Source organism: Salmo salar, chromosome 25, assembly GCF_965601325.2.
Source record: "Salmo salar chromosome 25, fSalSal1, whole genome shotgun sequence".
Lineage (NCBI taxonomy): Eukaryota > Metazoa > Chordata > Actinopteri > Salmoniformes > Salmonidae > Salmo > Salmo salar.
In genome coordinates, this window is record NC_138315.1 from 25564392 (window position 1) to 25580666 (window position 16275).

Consider the following 16275-nt stretch of genomic DNA (forward strand, 5'->3'; position numbering starts at 1 on the left):
CAAATAAATGCTTCACAGAGTTCAAGTAACAGACACATCTCAACATCAACTGTTCAGAGACTGCGTGAATCTGTTGTATTCGGTGCACTTGACAAATAAACGTTGATTTGATTTGCTCTGTTGAACATATTCTTTGGAATGACTTCAATAGCAACAGTGAATATATTTAGTTATGAAGAGGTTTCTTAATAATCATTCTCAACATAGCACATTGCTAATCGTCAGTGACAAATATAAAAGCTAAGCAGTGCTGGTTTTGGTTAAAACCCTGGATGAGAGACCAAATAGCTGCATGGCAACACTACTGTAGGAAGTGATGCCCAGCCTATTGTTACTTGTTTTGATAGTGGATATAAAGTTGAAAATCTGACATTGTTTCAAAGGCACATATTCAACATATTTTATACAAGATTTGTCTATGTTGAAAGTGGGATACAATAATGAAATAATCCTGTGGTTAAAATGTCAATCTCAAAACAACAGTTTATGTTGATTACTTTTTACAAATCCAGTGTATTTTAAACATAGATCCACGTCACAATACGTTGACAAATGACGTTGAAACAAACTGATTCAACCAGTTTGTGCCGGGTAGGAAGCTGTGGTTTGCAATATGTAACGTGTTTGGTAACGTAGACTGCCTATTTCTTGCCACTCACTATTAAGACCACAATTAGCTATTGGGGATCAGCATTTACAACACAAATCGAAGGCAAATTAACTTCATAGACAACATTTTGTAGCCTGCATTAAAATAGTTATAACATTTTATAATATTAGCTTGGGAGCGAATTTTACGCACGCACGCATGCACGCACACACACACACACACACACACACATTCAAATAAACAGGACAGGCAAGTTAAAACACCCGCCCCTTAGTCTACATTATTAGTCCATGACTGTCTTTGAAGCACCTACAGAAGCCAAGAATCACGGCAAAATAATTTGGATTCAGACAACACTGGACTGTAACTGTTGGCTGGGCCCACAAGTTATTCCGCATATTATACTAAATCACGAAAAGCTGTGGATTGAAGTAGCCTGTTTTCTTTATTTTCTTCAAGTTGTTCCGACTGACGGAGAGCGGCTGCTAGGATTTACTTTTACGATGTCCCGGTTGGAGTCTGTCGATAATATCCGATAAGGACTTTAGGCTACCAGGGAAAAATTAAGAAGAAAATGTAACCTATTTGAAATTGAAATGTTATTTTCGTGTTATATGTTTTGTGTTCATTTGAATATGTTCTAAAGATGATGATAGCCAGGCTAATGTGGGGAGAATCTGTAACATGATCGAATTGATATACAAAATAATGTTGGCCTAGATCTGGTCAAATTGTATTAGGGAATTCAGGTCATGGTCTAGTTTCTCTATCTTTAAAAAAAAATCTCTAACTATTTACAACCAATGTTATATTCACAGAGACACAAAGTAGATAGACTACATTAAAGCCAGTTGCTCAGATTGTAATGCATTCCAAATAACACGACAAAACTCCACACTTTTCCTATCTTAGAATTCGGCATCAAGGAATCCATAACGAAACCCTATAGGTTTTTTCCATAGTGTCTGTTAAATGCAATGATTTGATGACTTTATATAACGGTACAAATAGTACTGATTATATTATAGTACTGAGCATATTATAATGATTAGTATTTTATAGTATTCAACAATGACATATACATCATTTGACAAGTCCTTTTTCCCCCCCCATCGTTTTCTCCTCCAGCTTCCTTTACTGATGGCCGGATTTTTCCAACAGCTGCGACTTTTACTTTGGAAAAATGCCCTTGGTGTCATTAGACAACCGGTAGGTAAAAAAAAAACAAGCATTCCATTGGTTTATTGTGAAAGCTATTCCTTCAATAATTATATGAGGAGCATGAGTGACATCTTGAACGAAAATAATGTCATGCCAAACTAATTTTGTCATGTTCTAAGTCTCTGATGATCTATTACACATTAAGACACACATTTTATATCACCATTACATGTTCTGTAATTTTAATGCACTTATACAAATTTATACAAAACTATGAACAAATGAAAGCAACATTGACTGTCTTCAGAAATTGTATGTATTTTTATCTAGTCTAAACAATGTAAGGTGTTGTGTGTGTTAGGGCTGGACTGTCTGATCTGAAACTTTGCATTCTGTCCATCAGGGCTGGACTGTGGCCCTCCTGGTTTGGCCACTGGTCATCTTCATCATCCTGGCCATCACCCGCTCCCAGTTCCCCCCTAAGCTGAAAGACTCGTGTAAGTAAAGGACCGTTTCTAGAGAGGTGCACTGATTTATGACATTGCGTAATAACTTGTTGGTGAATCTATGGCACATTTAAAAAAATATTTACTCCTTGAGATTAGAAAATACATTAGTCAATACTAAACTAAAGTGATTTCACTTGAGTTAATCATATACCATTTTTTTACAGGTGTATGTGGTCATTATACTACTGCGTTAAATTACATTTCCTTTAGTGACAGAGTTTAACTACTGTGTTTGCTTCATCTTCAGTCATAATGTTTTGTCCTGGAGATCTTTTCCAAAGCTTGAAAACAACAGATGAAAAGATTTGTGTGTATGTTTCCCTCCCTGACGTAAAACTCTAAAGAGTTAGTTAAGATGGCCAATGTGACGTGGGAGATCTCGTGACCCTCACAAAGCTCCTCATCATGTGATTCAGCAAATAAAAGACAACTAACAATACAAATAGGAGTGACCGAATTGTGTTAGAGTTGAGATGCCATCATGATTGGTCTATGGGCTTTCGTATAGCAATACCAGTAAATTGTGTTGTTTCTGTCCAGTTTTAAGTCAACAAAGCATGACCAAAATAACTTACATTTAAGATGCATAATTGGTAGGGCTGGGAATTGCCATTGAACTCACGATACGATATTATCACGATACTTAGCTGCCGATACAATATGTATTGCGATTCCTATGATTCTCACGATTCTATATGTATTGCAATTTGATACTGTGATTTTATTGTGATTCGATGTTCTGAACATATTGCTGACCACATGTCTGCTGGAGAGGGACAAGAGAGAGCCATGAGAAATCTAGTTTTGATCAGTCATGGAAATAAAAGTACTGAAAACAAATTGGCTCCCCATTTAGAAAGAAGATGGAGAACAAGCTATGAAGGAAAAGTACTGGAGTTTTGGTGCAGGTACAGCCAACTAGCGCAAAAATAATATTGCGATATTGCCAAAAACATAATATCCCGATATGAAACTATCGATTTTCCCCCCATCTGTAATTATCGAATAGGATTTTCCACCTGCCAGTCCCAATTATTTTAGCTTTGTAGAATTGACAGACAAGGTATAATTTGTCTGTCAACGCCAGGGCAGGGAGGGTTAATGATAGTGACCCTTGCCCTAAATGACTTGACACCACAGAGGTCATTCAGAGGCCTCCATTGTTTCCAGTGTGGTGATGTGTGGGTGCTCCAGAGATTGGATGGAATGTTTATTTACTGAGGTTAGATGAAATGAAAGACACCATCTTCTGTTCTTCATTGCTCGGAATGTCCTATGTCCTCCATCAAGTCATATTCTCATAGTGTTTGCTGTATTATCAGTTTTTATTAGTAATGGGCCGGTCAAATGATGAGATCAGTATTTTTTGTAATATAGATCATTACATTTCTCCATATTCATTACCAATCCAAATAATCAGGTTAGCGTTCACTGTATATGTGTTTGATATTGCTTAGTCATGTTTGTGTAACCTTTTGATCATGTGACACCTGTAGGTGTGACAAGATTAATGACCTCCGAGACAGGTCCAGTGTTTCTTCATGTTTCTTCCATAGGCTCTCTGGACATAATGGACATTTGTTTGCTTAGAAATCATTTCACCATTTGGAAAATTATTGCACCAATATAAGTTATTGTATTATGATGGAATGTAAATTATGCAACAGAACTATGTGAACTACGTTAAGGGTATTTGAAGTAATAACATATTATTAACTATCATAAGGTGATTCATGTGAGAAACAGTGGGCCTAATAATTACCAGTAGTTTCCACTTTATTACTATGTTATTACCTGTATATTCCAACAGTATTTGGTGTCAGGTAGTTACCAACTATGTTGAATTGTTTGTAAGTAAGTCCTATAAAATACACATTTTTACTTTCCTATGAAATACCAGTTACTTAATACTGAGAAACATTACTGTAATGTCTATATGAAATACCAGTTAATTAATACTGAGAAACAGTACTGTAGTGTCCATATACAGAGTATGTTTCTATTCCATGTTATAATGTTAAGTGCTACCCAAATGACTGAAATCCTTCTGTTACTCCGTTAATGACTGTTATTGGGGTGTCTGTCTGTCTGTCCCAGGCTATGTGGCCCCGAGGAACCTCCCCAGTACAGGTTTCTTCCCCTTTCTCCAGACCCTCATGTGTAACACAGACAGCTCCTGCCACAACACAACTCGTCTGTTTGCCAAGAGTTCAACTAAAAACACCAGGGCATCCTGGACAGAACACGATGCAAAGAGGTACTCTGTCTTCACATAACTTTGTGGTTTTATATAGTGCTTTTCCAGATGCTCCAAAAAAAGTACTTTGCATAGTAAGGGGGGACATTCAACTCATCCATCATTGGCCATTCTCATACAACATTCTCCTGGACCTGAACTACTGTGCTTCTGTGGTCAAGATATCTATCAGAATTGGATGATGCTGTGGTTTTGATTTTGCAATTCCACTGCCTAGAAGGATAGAGTCAGGGAATAGTGTGAGGAAACAGGCTGTCTTTGATTTTAGAGCAGAAAGGCCTCATGAGTCATAATATAAGTTATAAAAGTCAAACCTCAACATCCACCAGAACTGAACAAATGAATATAATGATAACCCAAAAGGATTTGTTTTTACATTAAGTCATTTGTGGATGTGTCACATCAATTATTCCTCTCAGATTCATCAATATTGTGATACCACTGAGGAATAAATATATTTTTGTTTCGCTTTGAGGCTCATTTTATCTTCTGGTATAGTTTTAGTGAGTAGAGAGACACAAAGAGACAGGCCGGAGATCAGCAACCCCACACAGCACAGAGGAGGGAGACTCCTTGATGGTACTGCATCACGTCACAAGGGAGGGGATTAGTGTCTTCATGGAAAATTACCTTGGGGGGGGGGGGGGTAAGCCTCAGACAATAAACACAATCTCTGGAATGCTTTCTAACTCTGTTTTTCTCTGCTGACTGATAATGGCCTGTCGTCCACAGCAATGAGAATGTCGTTAATTAGATGTTTTTTTGTAGTAAAGTTTTGAATTTATATTGGTCAACAATATCATTTAAAATAATATGTTTAAGGTAAGATAGATTTTAGTCATTTTCTGAACATTTGACCTTGGAAAAGTTTTGCTATGTAGAGTTAGGTGTGTTGCATATTTCAAGTTCCTCTGTGGAATCAACTGTGACTCCATCATTATGTTAAGTCCATGCTGCCATTGTCACTTAATTCTACCTATTGTTGTTGAGCATAACAACATTCAATGAGGGTACCAACATTAGGAGAACCTGTTTGGTTTCCCCTTTACCTGGTGTAATACCTACCTGATTGCATGGCTGACTGACAGATTGCTTTCACAATGCCTCGCCCTTCATAGCTTCTATTTTCTACATTTTTGTTTGGACACATCTTTAGCCTTTTATAAATCCTCATTATCATCGCCATTCAAGTGTAGTAAGTGTTTGTTTGTGTTAAAAACAACAGCTATTACATAAGTAACTGATGGGTGTTTGTTGTCAAAGTGTAGGGTTGTGTGAAAAGATTGTGAAGAGGCTATGCATGATGGTAGGCATTTGTAAAGGTCATTGGTTGTCATTGTACTCTACTGTATGGTACATTTGTACTTTCTCATACTGATGCCTTTTATTTGAATAGCCTAGGAGGCTGTCTGTTTCTGCTCTCTCATTATTGAATTGTCATGCCAGACTGTTTGGCTTGACAATGAAAGCAATGGAGTTGGAAAGAGCACAAACAGATCTGAAACCAGTCTAATTGGTCCCCTCTCTCACCTTACCCTCTCTCTCCACCCCTTCTCTCCTTGCATAACCACTCTCACTGTACTTTCTCTCTCCTCTCCTCCCCCTCTCTCCATATATAACAGGGTATCCCTGTTGCCCCATGGCACCCCCATGCTAATGGACATTGGGATGGGTGGTAGAGTCCGTGCTGTGCTGCACGAGACATCTGACCAGCCTCAGATCATGGAGCTCTGGGACAAGTTTCTGAGTAGGTCCACTTCCTCAGTAACAGAAAACCATGGTCTGGTCCCAGATCTGTTTGTGCTCTTGTCAAATCTATTGCTGTCATTGTCAAGCCAAGCATTTCTGTCAATGTTTGGCATGATAATAAGTAACAAGAAGTTGACATGATAGCACAAACAGACTGGCACTCAGGCTAGAGAAACCATAGGAAAGTCTAAAAACATATAGGCGAACTGCTAATAAATACTACACTCAATATGACTATGTTGATTTGTTTCCCTTGTAGCCTATGTTAACAATCTTTGTGGCAATGTCTCTTGTTTATATTTGTTACAATTTATACAAGGATGGTGTAATGAATGGTACCATGCTGGCCTATATATTAACTATATCCTTCATATTTTCCAGATGCCAGCCACCAAGATAAATCAAAGTACAACTCTCCCATGGAGGGTTTTAACAACACCCTACTGGGAGACAAGGTGCGTCTGATGGAAATCATCAATATGTACAGTACCAGTCAAACGTTTGTACATTGTAGAATAATAGTGAAGACATCAAATCTATGGAAAAACACATACGAATCATGTAGTAACCAAAAAAGTCTTAAACAAATCTAAATATATTTTATATTTGAGATTCTTCAAAGTAGCCACCCTTTGCCTTGATGACAGCTTTGCACACTCTTGGCATTCTCTCAACCAGTATCCAAAATAAAAAAAGTACCCTCTGCCCGGGCCTGACAGTATTTAAATTGAATACAGTTTTGGACAGAGGCTATTGTTATAAAGTTTGTTTTTTCTGGGGTCATATTGACACCTGAGGCATCTCTTATTGTAGATAACATGGATGGCTAACTTTGTCCTTTGGGTCATCATGACTGAGGTGGAACAGTAGTAAACTGTAATACTTCTAATATAATTGCTACCCTCCAGTAATCTCTTTTGAAATACTCATTATATTACAGATGTATTTGTTTGGAAGTGTCTATGGTGTGGAGTACTCTATACACGGGTTATACAGTGTTCATTTCCCTGCAGTGTTAGATTTAGTGTAGGTCTGTAATGTTTGGAAAGAAGGACAAATATGGCAACCCATAAATCAATCACAAGAGTATTCTAGCCTGTTAGAACAGTTATATGGGTGTAGTCTACTGTCTTAGGTTACTCAGAACAACCTTTTTCGACAGTGATTATGTTAAGAAAGTGGTTTGTATTGAGATGATGTGCTGTATATATAACTATTTCCAAATACCTATGTGCCATCCTTCTACCCTGTGCGAGCGAGCAGGAAGCGCTGGATGCGATGCTGGATTCAGTGAACCTGTTGAAGAGGTCTCTGTGCTCCTTCTCCCTGATGGTCCTTAACGGGTCCTCCATGTCCTCCGTCGACCCCCTCACCTATGGACTGGTCACCTTCTGCAAGTCCAACAACACCCTGCTGGAGGTCTCACTGCTCACCATCAACCAGGTGTGTGTGTGTGTGTGTGTGCTCTCAAATTTCCTCTTCCTCACTGTTCCAACAGTGACAAACAAGACTTGGAAGGATGGCAACACAATACTAATATTATGCAAATTCAGACATAAGATAGATGGATCATGTTTGATTTTTAATGTTGAAGCATGCTGCTGGTTCCCTCAGTTGCTGACGGACCTGTTGCTGAAAGACCCAGCGCAGGCCCTGACCACAATGGGCACGGCAGTTGTGGTGTTTGAGAGGCTGCAAAGGGAGACTTCGCTGTGGGAGGGGCTACTGGGCCTGCCACGTCTCCTCATGCCCACCACCCCTGATAAGGTCCTGGATCAGGTGCTGGATGAGGGGGAGAGTCTTCTGCAAAACATTAAGAGGTAATGTATTAATCAAATGTATTTTACATCAACAGTTGGTCATTTGTGGCTCAGTTGGTAGAGAATGCCTCTTAGAAGTCTTGCAATGCCAGGATCATGGGTTTGATTCCCGCTAATGCCATCCATATGAAAATGCATGCATGCATGATTGTAAGTCGCTTTGGATAAAGCCTCTGCTCAATGGCATTTACTATTATTAGTTGTCACAAAGTGCTTATCAAAGTGCTTACCAAAGTGCTCAACAAAGTGCCTAACAAAGTGCTCAACAAAGTGCCTAACAAAGTGCCCGGCTCAACAAAGTGCTCAACAAAGTGCCTAACAAGGTGCTCAACAAAGTGCCTAACAAAGTGCTTAACAAAGTTCCTAACAAAGTGCTTAACAAAGTACCTAACAAGGTGCTTAACAAAGTGCCTAACAAAGTGCTTAACAAAGTGCTTAACAGTAACCCGGCCTAGAGCACAAAGAGTAAGCAGAAGCACACCGACAAGGAAACAACTAACTAGAAAGAAGGACCCTAGAAAGGAACCAGGCTCTGAGGAGAGTATTGTTGAGGAAGCGGGCAGAGTTTGGGAGGAGAGAGATAGTTGTATTATGGAGGGTATACTGTTGATGGAGTTTTACACTGTACTGACCTTAGCTTCCAACCCTGGGTGGTTCTGGGTGTAGGGTGTAGTTGCCCTTTAGATGGTGATTTGGGGTCAGTTTTGCATTTCCCCCACCAATGGTTTAGGTTAGGATTGGGAGAGGGGAAGCTGATCCTAGATCTGTACCTAGGGGAAACTTCAGCCTGTAGCGTGGTTCTGTGAGTTTAGCAAGAGATAGATAGTTGTAGAGTACAGGATGAACTATAGAGGGAGTTTTTGACAAACACTGCTGCCCTTTACCATTCCTTTTTATCTCAACAATCTGGTTTGTCAGCTGCACCATGGTGGAAAAATGCGTACCTCCTAAGCTGTGTGTTAATCATGATGAATGACAGGCTCTTTCTTCTCCACGACAAAAGTAATGTCAAAACTTGTTTCTTTAAGATATTACATAAGCATAATGAACTCATCTTGCTGCAGGTGTCTGGAATGTGTGTGTGTGTGCGTGCGTGCGTGCGTGTGAGTGTGTGCGTGTGTGCGTGCGTGCGTGCGTGCGTGTGTGTGTGTGTTTCAAGTTTTATTTGTCGTATGTACGGCATACACATGTTATACACGAAACGAAATGCTTACTTCCAGGTTCCTTCTCGACAATGCAACAACAATAAGAAATAAGATACGATAAGAATACAAACATAAAGTAAACTGCTCAGTAGAATAGAATAAACATTGTAGCATAAGTATAGTACAGGAAGGCACAATTTATGATCCAATATTGTGCGTGTGTGCGCTACGTGCATGCGTGCATCCATGTGTGTGTGCTTCCGTGCATGTGTGCACATTCAGATATTTACATGTCTGTGCTCACCATAGCCTACATTAGTTGAGTAAATCATTATCAGGCATCTGTTTTCTCCTCCTCCCCTTTCCTCTCCTGTGTAGGACTATGGCTGCCATGGAGAGCAACTTCCCAGAGGCTAATCTTTCAGCTATCTCCATGGTGAACCCTGCTATTGTCGGAAGCATCAACCTGCTCCAGTACATCAGGAACTGGCATGGCAAAGGTACAGTACCTATGCCAAGAACAAAGCAATCAACAAAATCAGATCTGTTTATTAGACAATTTATTTAAACACAAGTAGAAAAAGACAACATGCACAAAAAATGTATATTTACATTGTGGTCCTCTTTAAATCACCTCCAACCTTTTTCTTACATCACGTTTGATCTCCATGTCTATTTACTATCTCTATTGGTTTCTGATGACTCTCTTATTAACATCCTTATTCTTTCTGTAATTACTACTTTACCTCAAGCACCAAATGCCCATCTGCACTCATTTACATGTTTTTGATTTGTCAGTGTATTTATTCAGTTGGGAAGACATACATATAATCTGATGCTCAGAATCAGATGCATTTTACATTTTTTAATTCAGACTCCACATGCAAGCCCACAACAATAATCCTTTATCCCAAGGGAAAACCCCTAACTAAAGCACAATACTGTTTTGCTATGTTATGACGTTATCATCCGGGTTAATACAAGATGCAATGGCCCTAATAACTATTAAATAAAGTATCAGGAATTTCTGACCTGTTGCTTTTGGATAAACAATTTGTGCTAGAATAAATACTGGCAACTACAAAACTCTTACTCATTTCAGTTCAGCTTTGTGAGTCATCCAGGTTATTTGGAAGAGGACAGAGGTAGTGTTTTTATTTGTCATGACTTACAGAATCAAACAACATTCTTTTGATTTAGAAGGGAACACTATTGAAGAAAAAAGAATGTGAATGTACGTCCAACATTTATACTAGACCAAAATACAAACCCCTCAGAGGAATGTTGACTGTCATGTTTTCAGCCCTCACTTGTCAGTAACCTCTTTAGATAGGCCACTTTTATCTGACATTTCTCAAAATATATGATTTTACACAGATGTCTACATCACCCTTGGTGATGTTATCATGGTGCCACCCAATACCTCAGCACCAGCAGCCGTCAACGCCCTCATGCAGCAGGTCAGGATACCACTAGACAAGGTAAACCTCCCTTCCCTGGCCAAAGACCATGTTTGAATGCTTTAGAAATGTGAGTTAAGCTTCCCTAGCCTGGTCCAGATCTGTTTGTGCTGTCTAGGTAACTCCTGTGTTCATTGTCGTGTTACATTAGCAAGACAGCACAAACATATCTGGGACCAGGCTAAAGATTCCATTCCCTGGGCTAAATCTGTTCTTAGTACAGCACAGTATGTGTCTTAATATCCTCCAGTAAATAAATATTTAGCCTGTATGACGGGCATGCTAAATAATATAATCTGATTAGTCTAGGTACCAGGAAGTGACTAGGAGCGCTTCTATCTGATATCAGGATGGATGTAAAACCTGTTCTTACTCAACAGTGATACTCATCACCACTTTTCTAAAAGGGACATTATAGAAGTATCCTTTTGAAGGAGATATGTACAATTACTCCTAAAAAATTATGTTAGTTCAAAGTAATTATGGGATTATTAAAGTATAAATTACTTTACTGATGCATACCCAAACATGAACCTCTCCAACCCCAACCTTTAGGCTGTGGTGCTTACAATGGACAAGGCACTCCTGCATTCCTACATATGTTCAGGAAACCTCAGTGTTGAGCTCCAAGCAGCTTGTACTGGAGGGACAATGGATATGCTGCTGGGGTGGATCAGTGCCGACAAGGTGGCCCAACAGGTATGTGTGTGTGGGTAGGTGGCGATGTGTTTTGGCATCAGCGCAGAGATGAGCAGAGAAAAGAGGAAAACAGACAGTGAAGGTGATGTCTGGGGTAGGGCCGTTGCTGTCTTTCATTTCCTATCTGAATAGCATTACAAACCTTTTTTCCCCTTATTCTATTCTCTGTTGTTCAAATGTAAAGACATTAATATATTATATAATTCCACTTTCTCTCTATCTCTCTTCCTCCTTCTCTCTCTATTTTTCCCTCCCTTCCTCGCTCTACCCCCTTCTCAATACATACACTCAATCAGAGACACAGCTGCAAACCAAACAAAGGGTTACCTTGGTAACATCCTAGCTTCAACAACATAACAGAGCAGTGGGGACTGATGGGGGAACTCACAGGGCCATCTGTATAACAGGACCCCAGAGATTACCAATTACACCTTTCTGCCAGGTTGCCACGAGGCTAGGGGTAGAGCTTTAAACTTATTACCAGTCAGAGGCAGAGGCAGTGAGCTAAGCCGCCTCTCATCTGTGTGCTCACTCACTGAACTGTCTGGTTCAGAAATAATATATTTCTTGGATGATAGCCTGACTGTTTTTTCACTAATGGACTGATCTTGTGATCAGTGGTTATTGTACATACGTACAGTAGGCTAACATCAATCTCTTAAAAGCAGAGGGAATTACGATGTCATTGGAGATTCATTGATTAGAGGTCAATTCCATGTTAATGCAGTCAATTTAGGAAGTAAGCAGAAATTCCAATGAAACATTTCCTCATTGATAAAAAATGTCAGCTTACTTCCTGAAATGAAATTGACGCCAACCCTGGTTCCTTATCTCTTCCCTCTCTCCTCCCCTTTATCTTTCCATCTTGACACACTTCAGGCTGACTGTTTGATCTCTAATGGGATTATATGATGATCAGTGGTAACTGTATTAAACATACTGTGCATACAGTGTCGCAAAGGAGATTGGGGCTCAATGGGGTTTATTGGTCCTCTGTGTGACTTGCTGTGTTTCCCCTCCTCAGAGCCTCCTGGCCTGGAGTAAAGACACTGCTCCGGGGGATGTGACCTTCACCAGAGGCCTCGTCCATAGCCTGATGGGACTGTTTGTGGCCCCCGAGGGCCAAGGCTCCTCCAACAACACCAGGTCCCAGCGTAGCAATGACATGCAGCCTCAGACCATAGAGGAAGAGCTGTGAGTGAATATTGTTTTGTTTCTCTCATTGTGTAGTTCTGGTGCTAGATACATGTCAAATACTGCACATTGGCAGTTCAATATTTAATTTCTCATTCAACAAGGTTTGGAAATAGACTTAAAGTAGTCGTCGGTGATGATAGGACTTTCACTTGAATCTACCTGAAATAGGTGTAACTGATCTTAGTACCTGACAGCTTCAGAATAGTCTATAAACTCCATAAGAAAGTATATTGCCAAGCAAAGAAGCCCAAAGTCTATCCATAGTGTCCATTCGCCCATGGGTGACATCTAAACTCTGTGTTGGCAGGTTCCTGAGTGTGGGCTCAGTAGCAGTGGAGCTTCTAAAGGGCATTCCTGGCTGGAACTACGTTCAGATGGCCCTCACCACCAGCCATGCCTCCATGCAGCTGGCTACGACAGGCTTGGATACTCTAGTGGGTATGTACTGTGTGTATAGTACTGTATGGGTGCTGCATATACTGTATCCGATGAAGGTGAACTGGAACTGTATACTTTTGTTGTGCCAATAAAGCATTTTGAATTGAATTGACCATGGTCACCTTGTGTTTTATTTCTGACACACAGAGATGATGGGGAAGGTGTCGACGGACGCCCATACCTACCAGGATACCTTTCTCTCCCTGATGTCCAACCAGGCTGCTGCTGACAACTTTGCTGGACAGGTCATGGACTCAATAGTGAAGACAATCATGAAGGTGAGTGGACTGGCTTTAATTAGGAAAAGCAGGCAAAGCTGGTTGAAATGACATCATAAATAGAACTAAAGTACTTATAACCTGTACTTATAAACAAAACATGTAAAGTGTTGGTCCCTGCAAACTTAATGCCTCCTTGGTTAACATCATGGGAAAATCAAAAGAAATCAGCCAAGACCTCAGAAAGAAAATTGTAGACCTTCACAAGTCTGGTTCATCCTTGGGAGCAATTTTCAAACGGCTGAAGGTACCATGATCATCTGTACAAACAATAGTACGCAAGTATAAAAACCATGGGACCACGGAGCTGTCATACCGCTCAGAAATGAGACGCGTTCTGTCTCCTAGAGATGCAAATCAATTGCAGAACAACAGCGAAAGACCTTGTGAAGATGCTGGAGGAAACAGGTACAAAAGTATCTATATCCACAGTAGAACGGGTCCTATATTGACATAACCTGAAAGGCCGCTCAGCAAGAAAGAAGCCACTGCTCCAAAACCGTCATAAAAAATCCAGACTACAGTTTGCAACTGCACATAGGGACAAAGATCATACTTTTTGGAGAAATGTCCTCTGGTCTGATGAAACAGAAATATAACTGTTTGGCCATAATGACCATTGTTATGTTTGGAGGAAAAAGGGGGAGGCTTGCAAGCCGAAGAACACCATCCCAACCATGAAGCACGGGGGTGGCAGCATCATGTTGTGGGGGTGCTTTGCTGCAGGAGGGACTGGTGCACTTCACAAAATAGATGGCATCATGAGGCAGAAAAATTATGTGGATATATTGAAGCAACATCTTAAGACATCAGTCAGGAAGTTAAAGCTTGGTCGCAAATGGGTCTTCCAAATGGACAATGACCCCCAAGCATACTTCCAAAGTTGTGGCAAAATGGCTTAAAGACAACAAAAAAGGTATTTGAGTGGCCATTACAAAGCCCTGACCTCAATCCCATTGAACATTTATGGGCAGAACTGAAAAAGTGTGTGCAAGCAACTAGGCCTACAAACCTGACTCAGTTACTCCACCTCTGTCAGGAGGAATGGGCCAAAATTCACCCAACTTATTGTGGGAAGCTTGTGGAAAGCTACCCTAAATGTTTGACCCAAGTTAAACAATTGAATAGAAATGCTACCAAATACTAATTGAGTGTATGTAAACTTCTGACCCACTGGGAATGTGATGAAAGAAATTAAAGCTGAAATAAATAATTCTCTCTACAATTATGCTAGGTAAAGCTCCGCCTTATCTCAGCTCACTGGTCACTATAACAACACCCAACCGTAGCACGTGCTCCAGCAGGTATATCTCACTGGTCATCCCCAAAGCCAACACCTTCTTTGGCCGCCTTTCCTTCCGGTTCTCTGCTGCCAGTGACTGGAAGGAATTGCAAAAATCGCTGAAGCTGGAGACTTACATTTCCCTCACTAACTTTAAACATCAGCTATCTGAGCAGCTAACCGATCACTGCAGCTGTACATAGTCCATCTGTAAATAGCCCACCCAATCTACCTACCTCATCCCCATATTGTTTTTATTTACTTTGCTGCTCTTTTGCACACCAGTATCACTACTTACACACCATCATCTGCTCATCATCATCTGCTCATCTATCACTCCAGTGTTAATCCGCTGAATTGTCATTACTTTGCTACTATGGCCTATTTATTGCCATGCCTCCTCATGCCATTTGCACACACTTTCTTTTTTTCTATTGTGTTGACTGTACGCTTGTTTATTCCATGTAACTCTGTGTTACATGGATCTGGCACAGATCTGGGGAAGAGAGTTCCTCTGTGGAGATGGGAGAACCTTCCAGTAGGACAACCATCTCTGCAGCAATCCACCAATCAGGCCCTAAAGGTAGAGTGGCCAGATGGAAACCACTCTTCAGTAAAAGGCACATGACAGCCCGCTTGGAGTTTGCCAAAAGGCACCTAAATTCTCTCAGAAAATGAGAAACAAGATTCTCTGGTTTGATGAAACCAATATTGAACTCTTTGGCCTGAATGCCAAGTGTCACGTCTGGAGGAAACCTGGCACCATCCCTATGGTGAAGCATGGTGGTGGCAGCATCATGCTGTGGGGATATCTATTAGCGGCAGGGACCGGAAGACTAGTCAGGATCAAGGCAAAGATGAACGGAGCAAAGTACAGAGAGATCCTTGATGAAAATCTGCTCCGCAGCACTCAAAACCTCAGACTGGGGCGAAGATTCACCTTCCAACAGGACAACGACCCTAAGCACACAGCCAAGACAATGCAGGAGTGGCTTCGGGACAAGTCTCTGAATGTGGCCCAGCCAGAGCCTGGACTTGAACCCGATCAAACATCTCTGGAGAGACCTGAAAATAGCTGTGCAACAACGCTCCCCATCCATTCTGACAGTGTTTGAGAGGATCTGCAGAGAAGAATGGGAGAAACTCCCCAAATACAGGTGTGCAAGCTTGTGGCGTCTTATTCAAGAAGACTCGCGGCTGTAATCGCTTCCAAAAGTGCTTCAACAAAGTACTGAGTAAAGGGTCTGAATACTTATGTAAATGCAATGTTTCAGGTTTTTATTTGTAATAAATTAGCAAAAAATTCTAAAAACATGTTTTTGCTTTGTCGTTATGGGGGTGTTTTAACAGATTGATGATGAAAAAAAGATGATGAATACTTTCTGAAGGCACTGTGTATGGGTTATATGACTGATATTTTCAGTGAAATGGTGTTCTTGTTGGTTTCCAATAGATCCTAATGGCTCAGGGACATTCATTCATTCAATCATCAATTAATTAATTAATTAATAGATTAATTCATTCAATCATTAATTAAGAAATAAATAAATGCATGTATTCATTCATTCATTACTTGTTGGTTTCCAGTAGGTTCTAATTGCTCAGTGACATTCATTCATTCATCCATCCATTCATTCATTCCTTGTTGGTTTCCAATAGGTTATAATGGC

At 40.4% G+C, this 16275-nt stretch overlaps 1 protein-coding gene across 1 annotated transcript in view; it reads left to right on the forward strand.

The window, feature by feature from the left end:
• The first annotated feature begins 897 nt into the window (after nt 1–897).
• Nucleotides 898–16275, forward strand: part of abca12 (ATP binding cassette subfamily A member 12) — a 94421-nt gene continuing 79043 nt past the window's right edge. Inside the window, exons 1-14 of the mRNA XM_082969039.1 lie at nt 898–1186; nt 1739–1819; nt 2175–2268; nt 4378–4537; nt 6160–6284; nt 6668–6741; nt 7550–7729; nt 7901–8106; nt 9630–9751; nt 10629–10732; nt 11267–11410; nt 12435–12604; nt 12915–13045; nt 13193–13323. Of these exons, the coding sequence (XP_082825165.1) occupies nt 1751–1819; nt 2175–2268; nt 4378–4537; nt 6160–6284; nt 6668–6741; nt 7550–7729; nt 7901–8106; nt 9630–9751; nt 10629–10732; nt 11267–11410; nt 12435–12604; nt 12915–13045; nt 13193–13323 (1710 nt within the window). The 5' untranslated portion in view covers nt 898–1186; nt 1739–1750. The remainder of the gene's footprint in view (nt 1187–1738; nt 1820–2174; nt 2269–4377; nt 4538–6159; nt 6285–6667; nt 6742–7549; nt 7730–7900; nt 8107–9629; nt 9752–10628; nt 10733–11266; nt 11411–12434; nt 12605–12914; nt 13046–13192; nt 13324–16275) is intronic.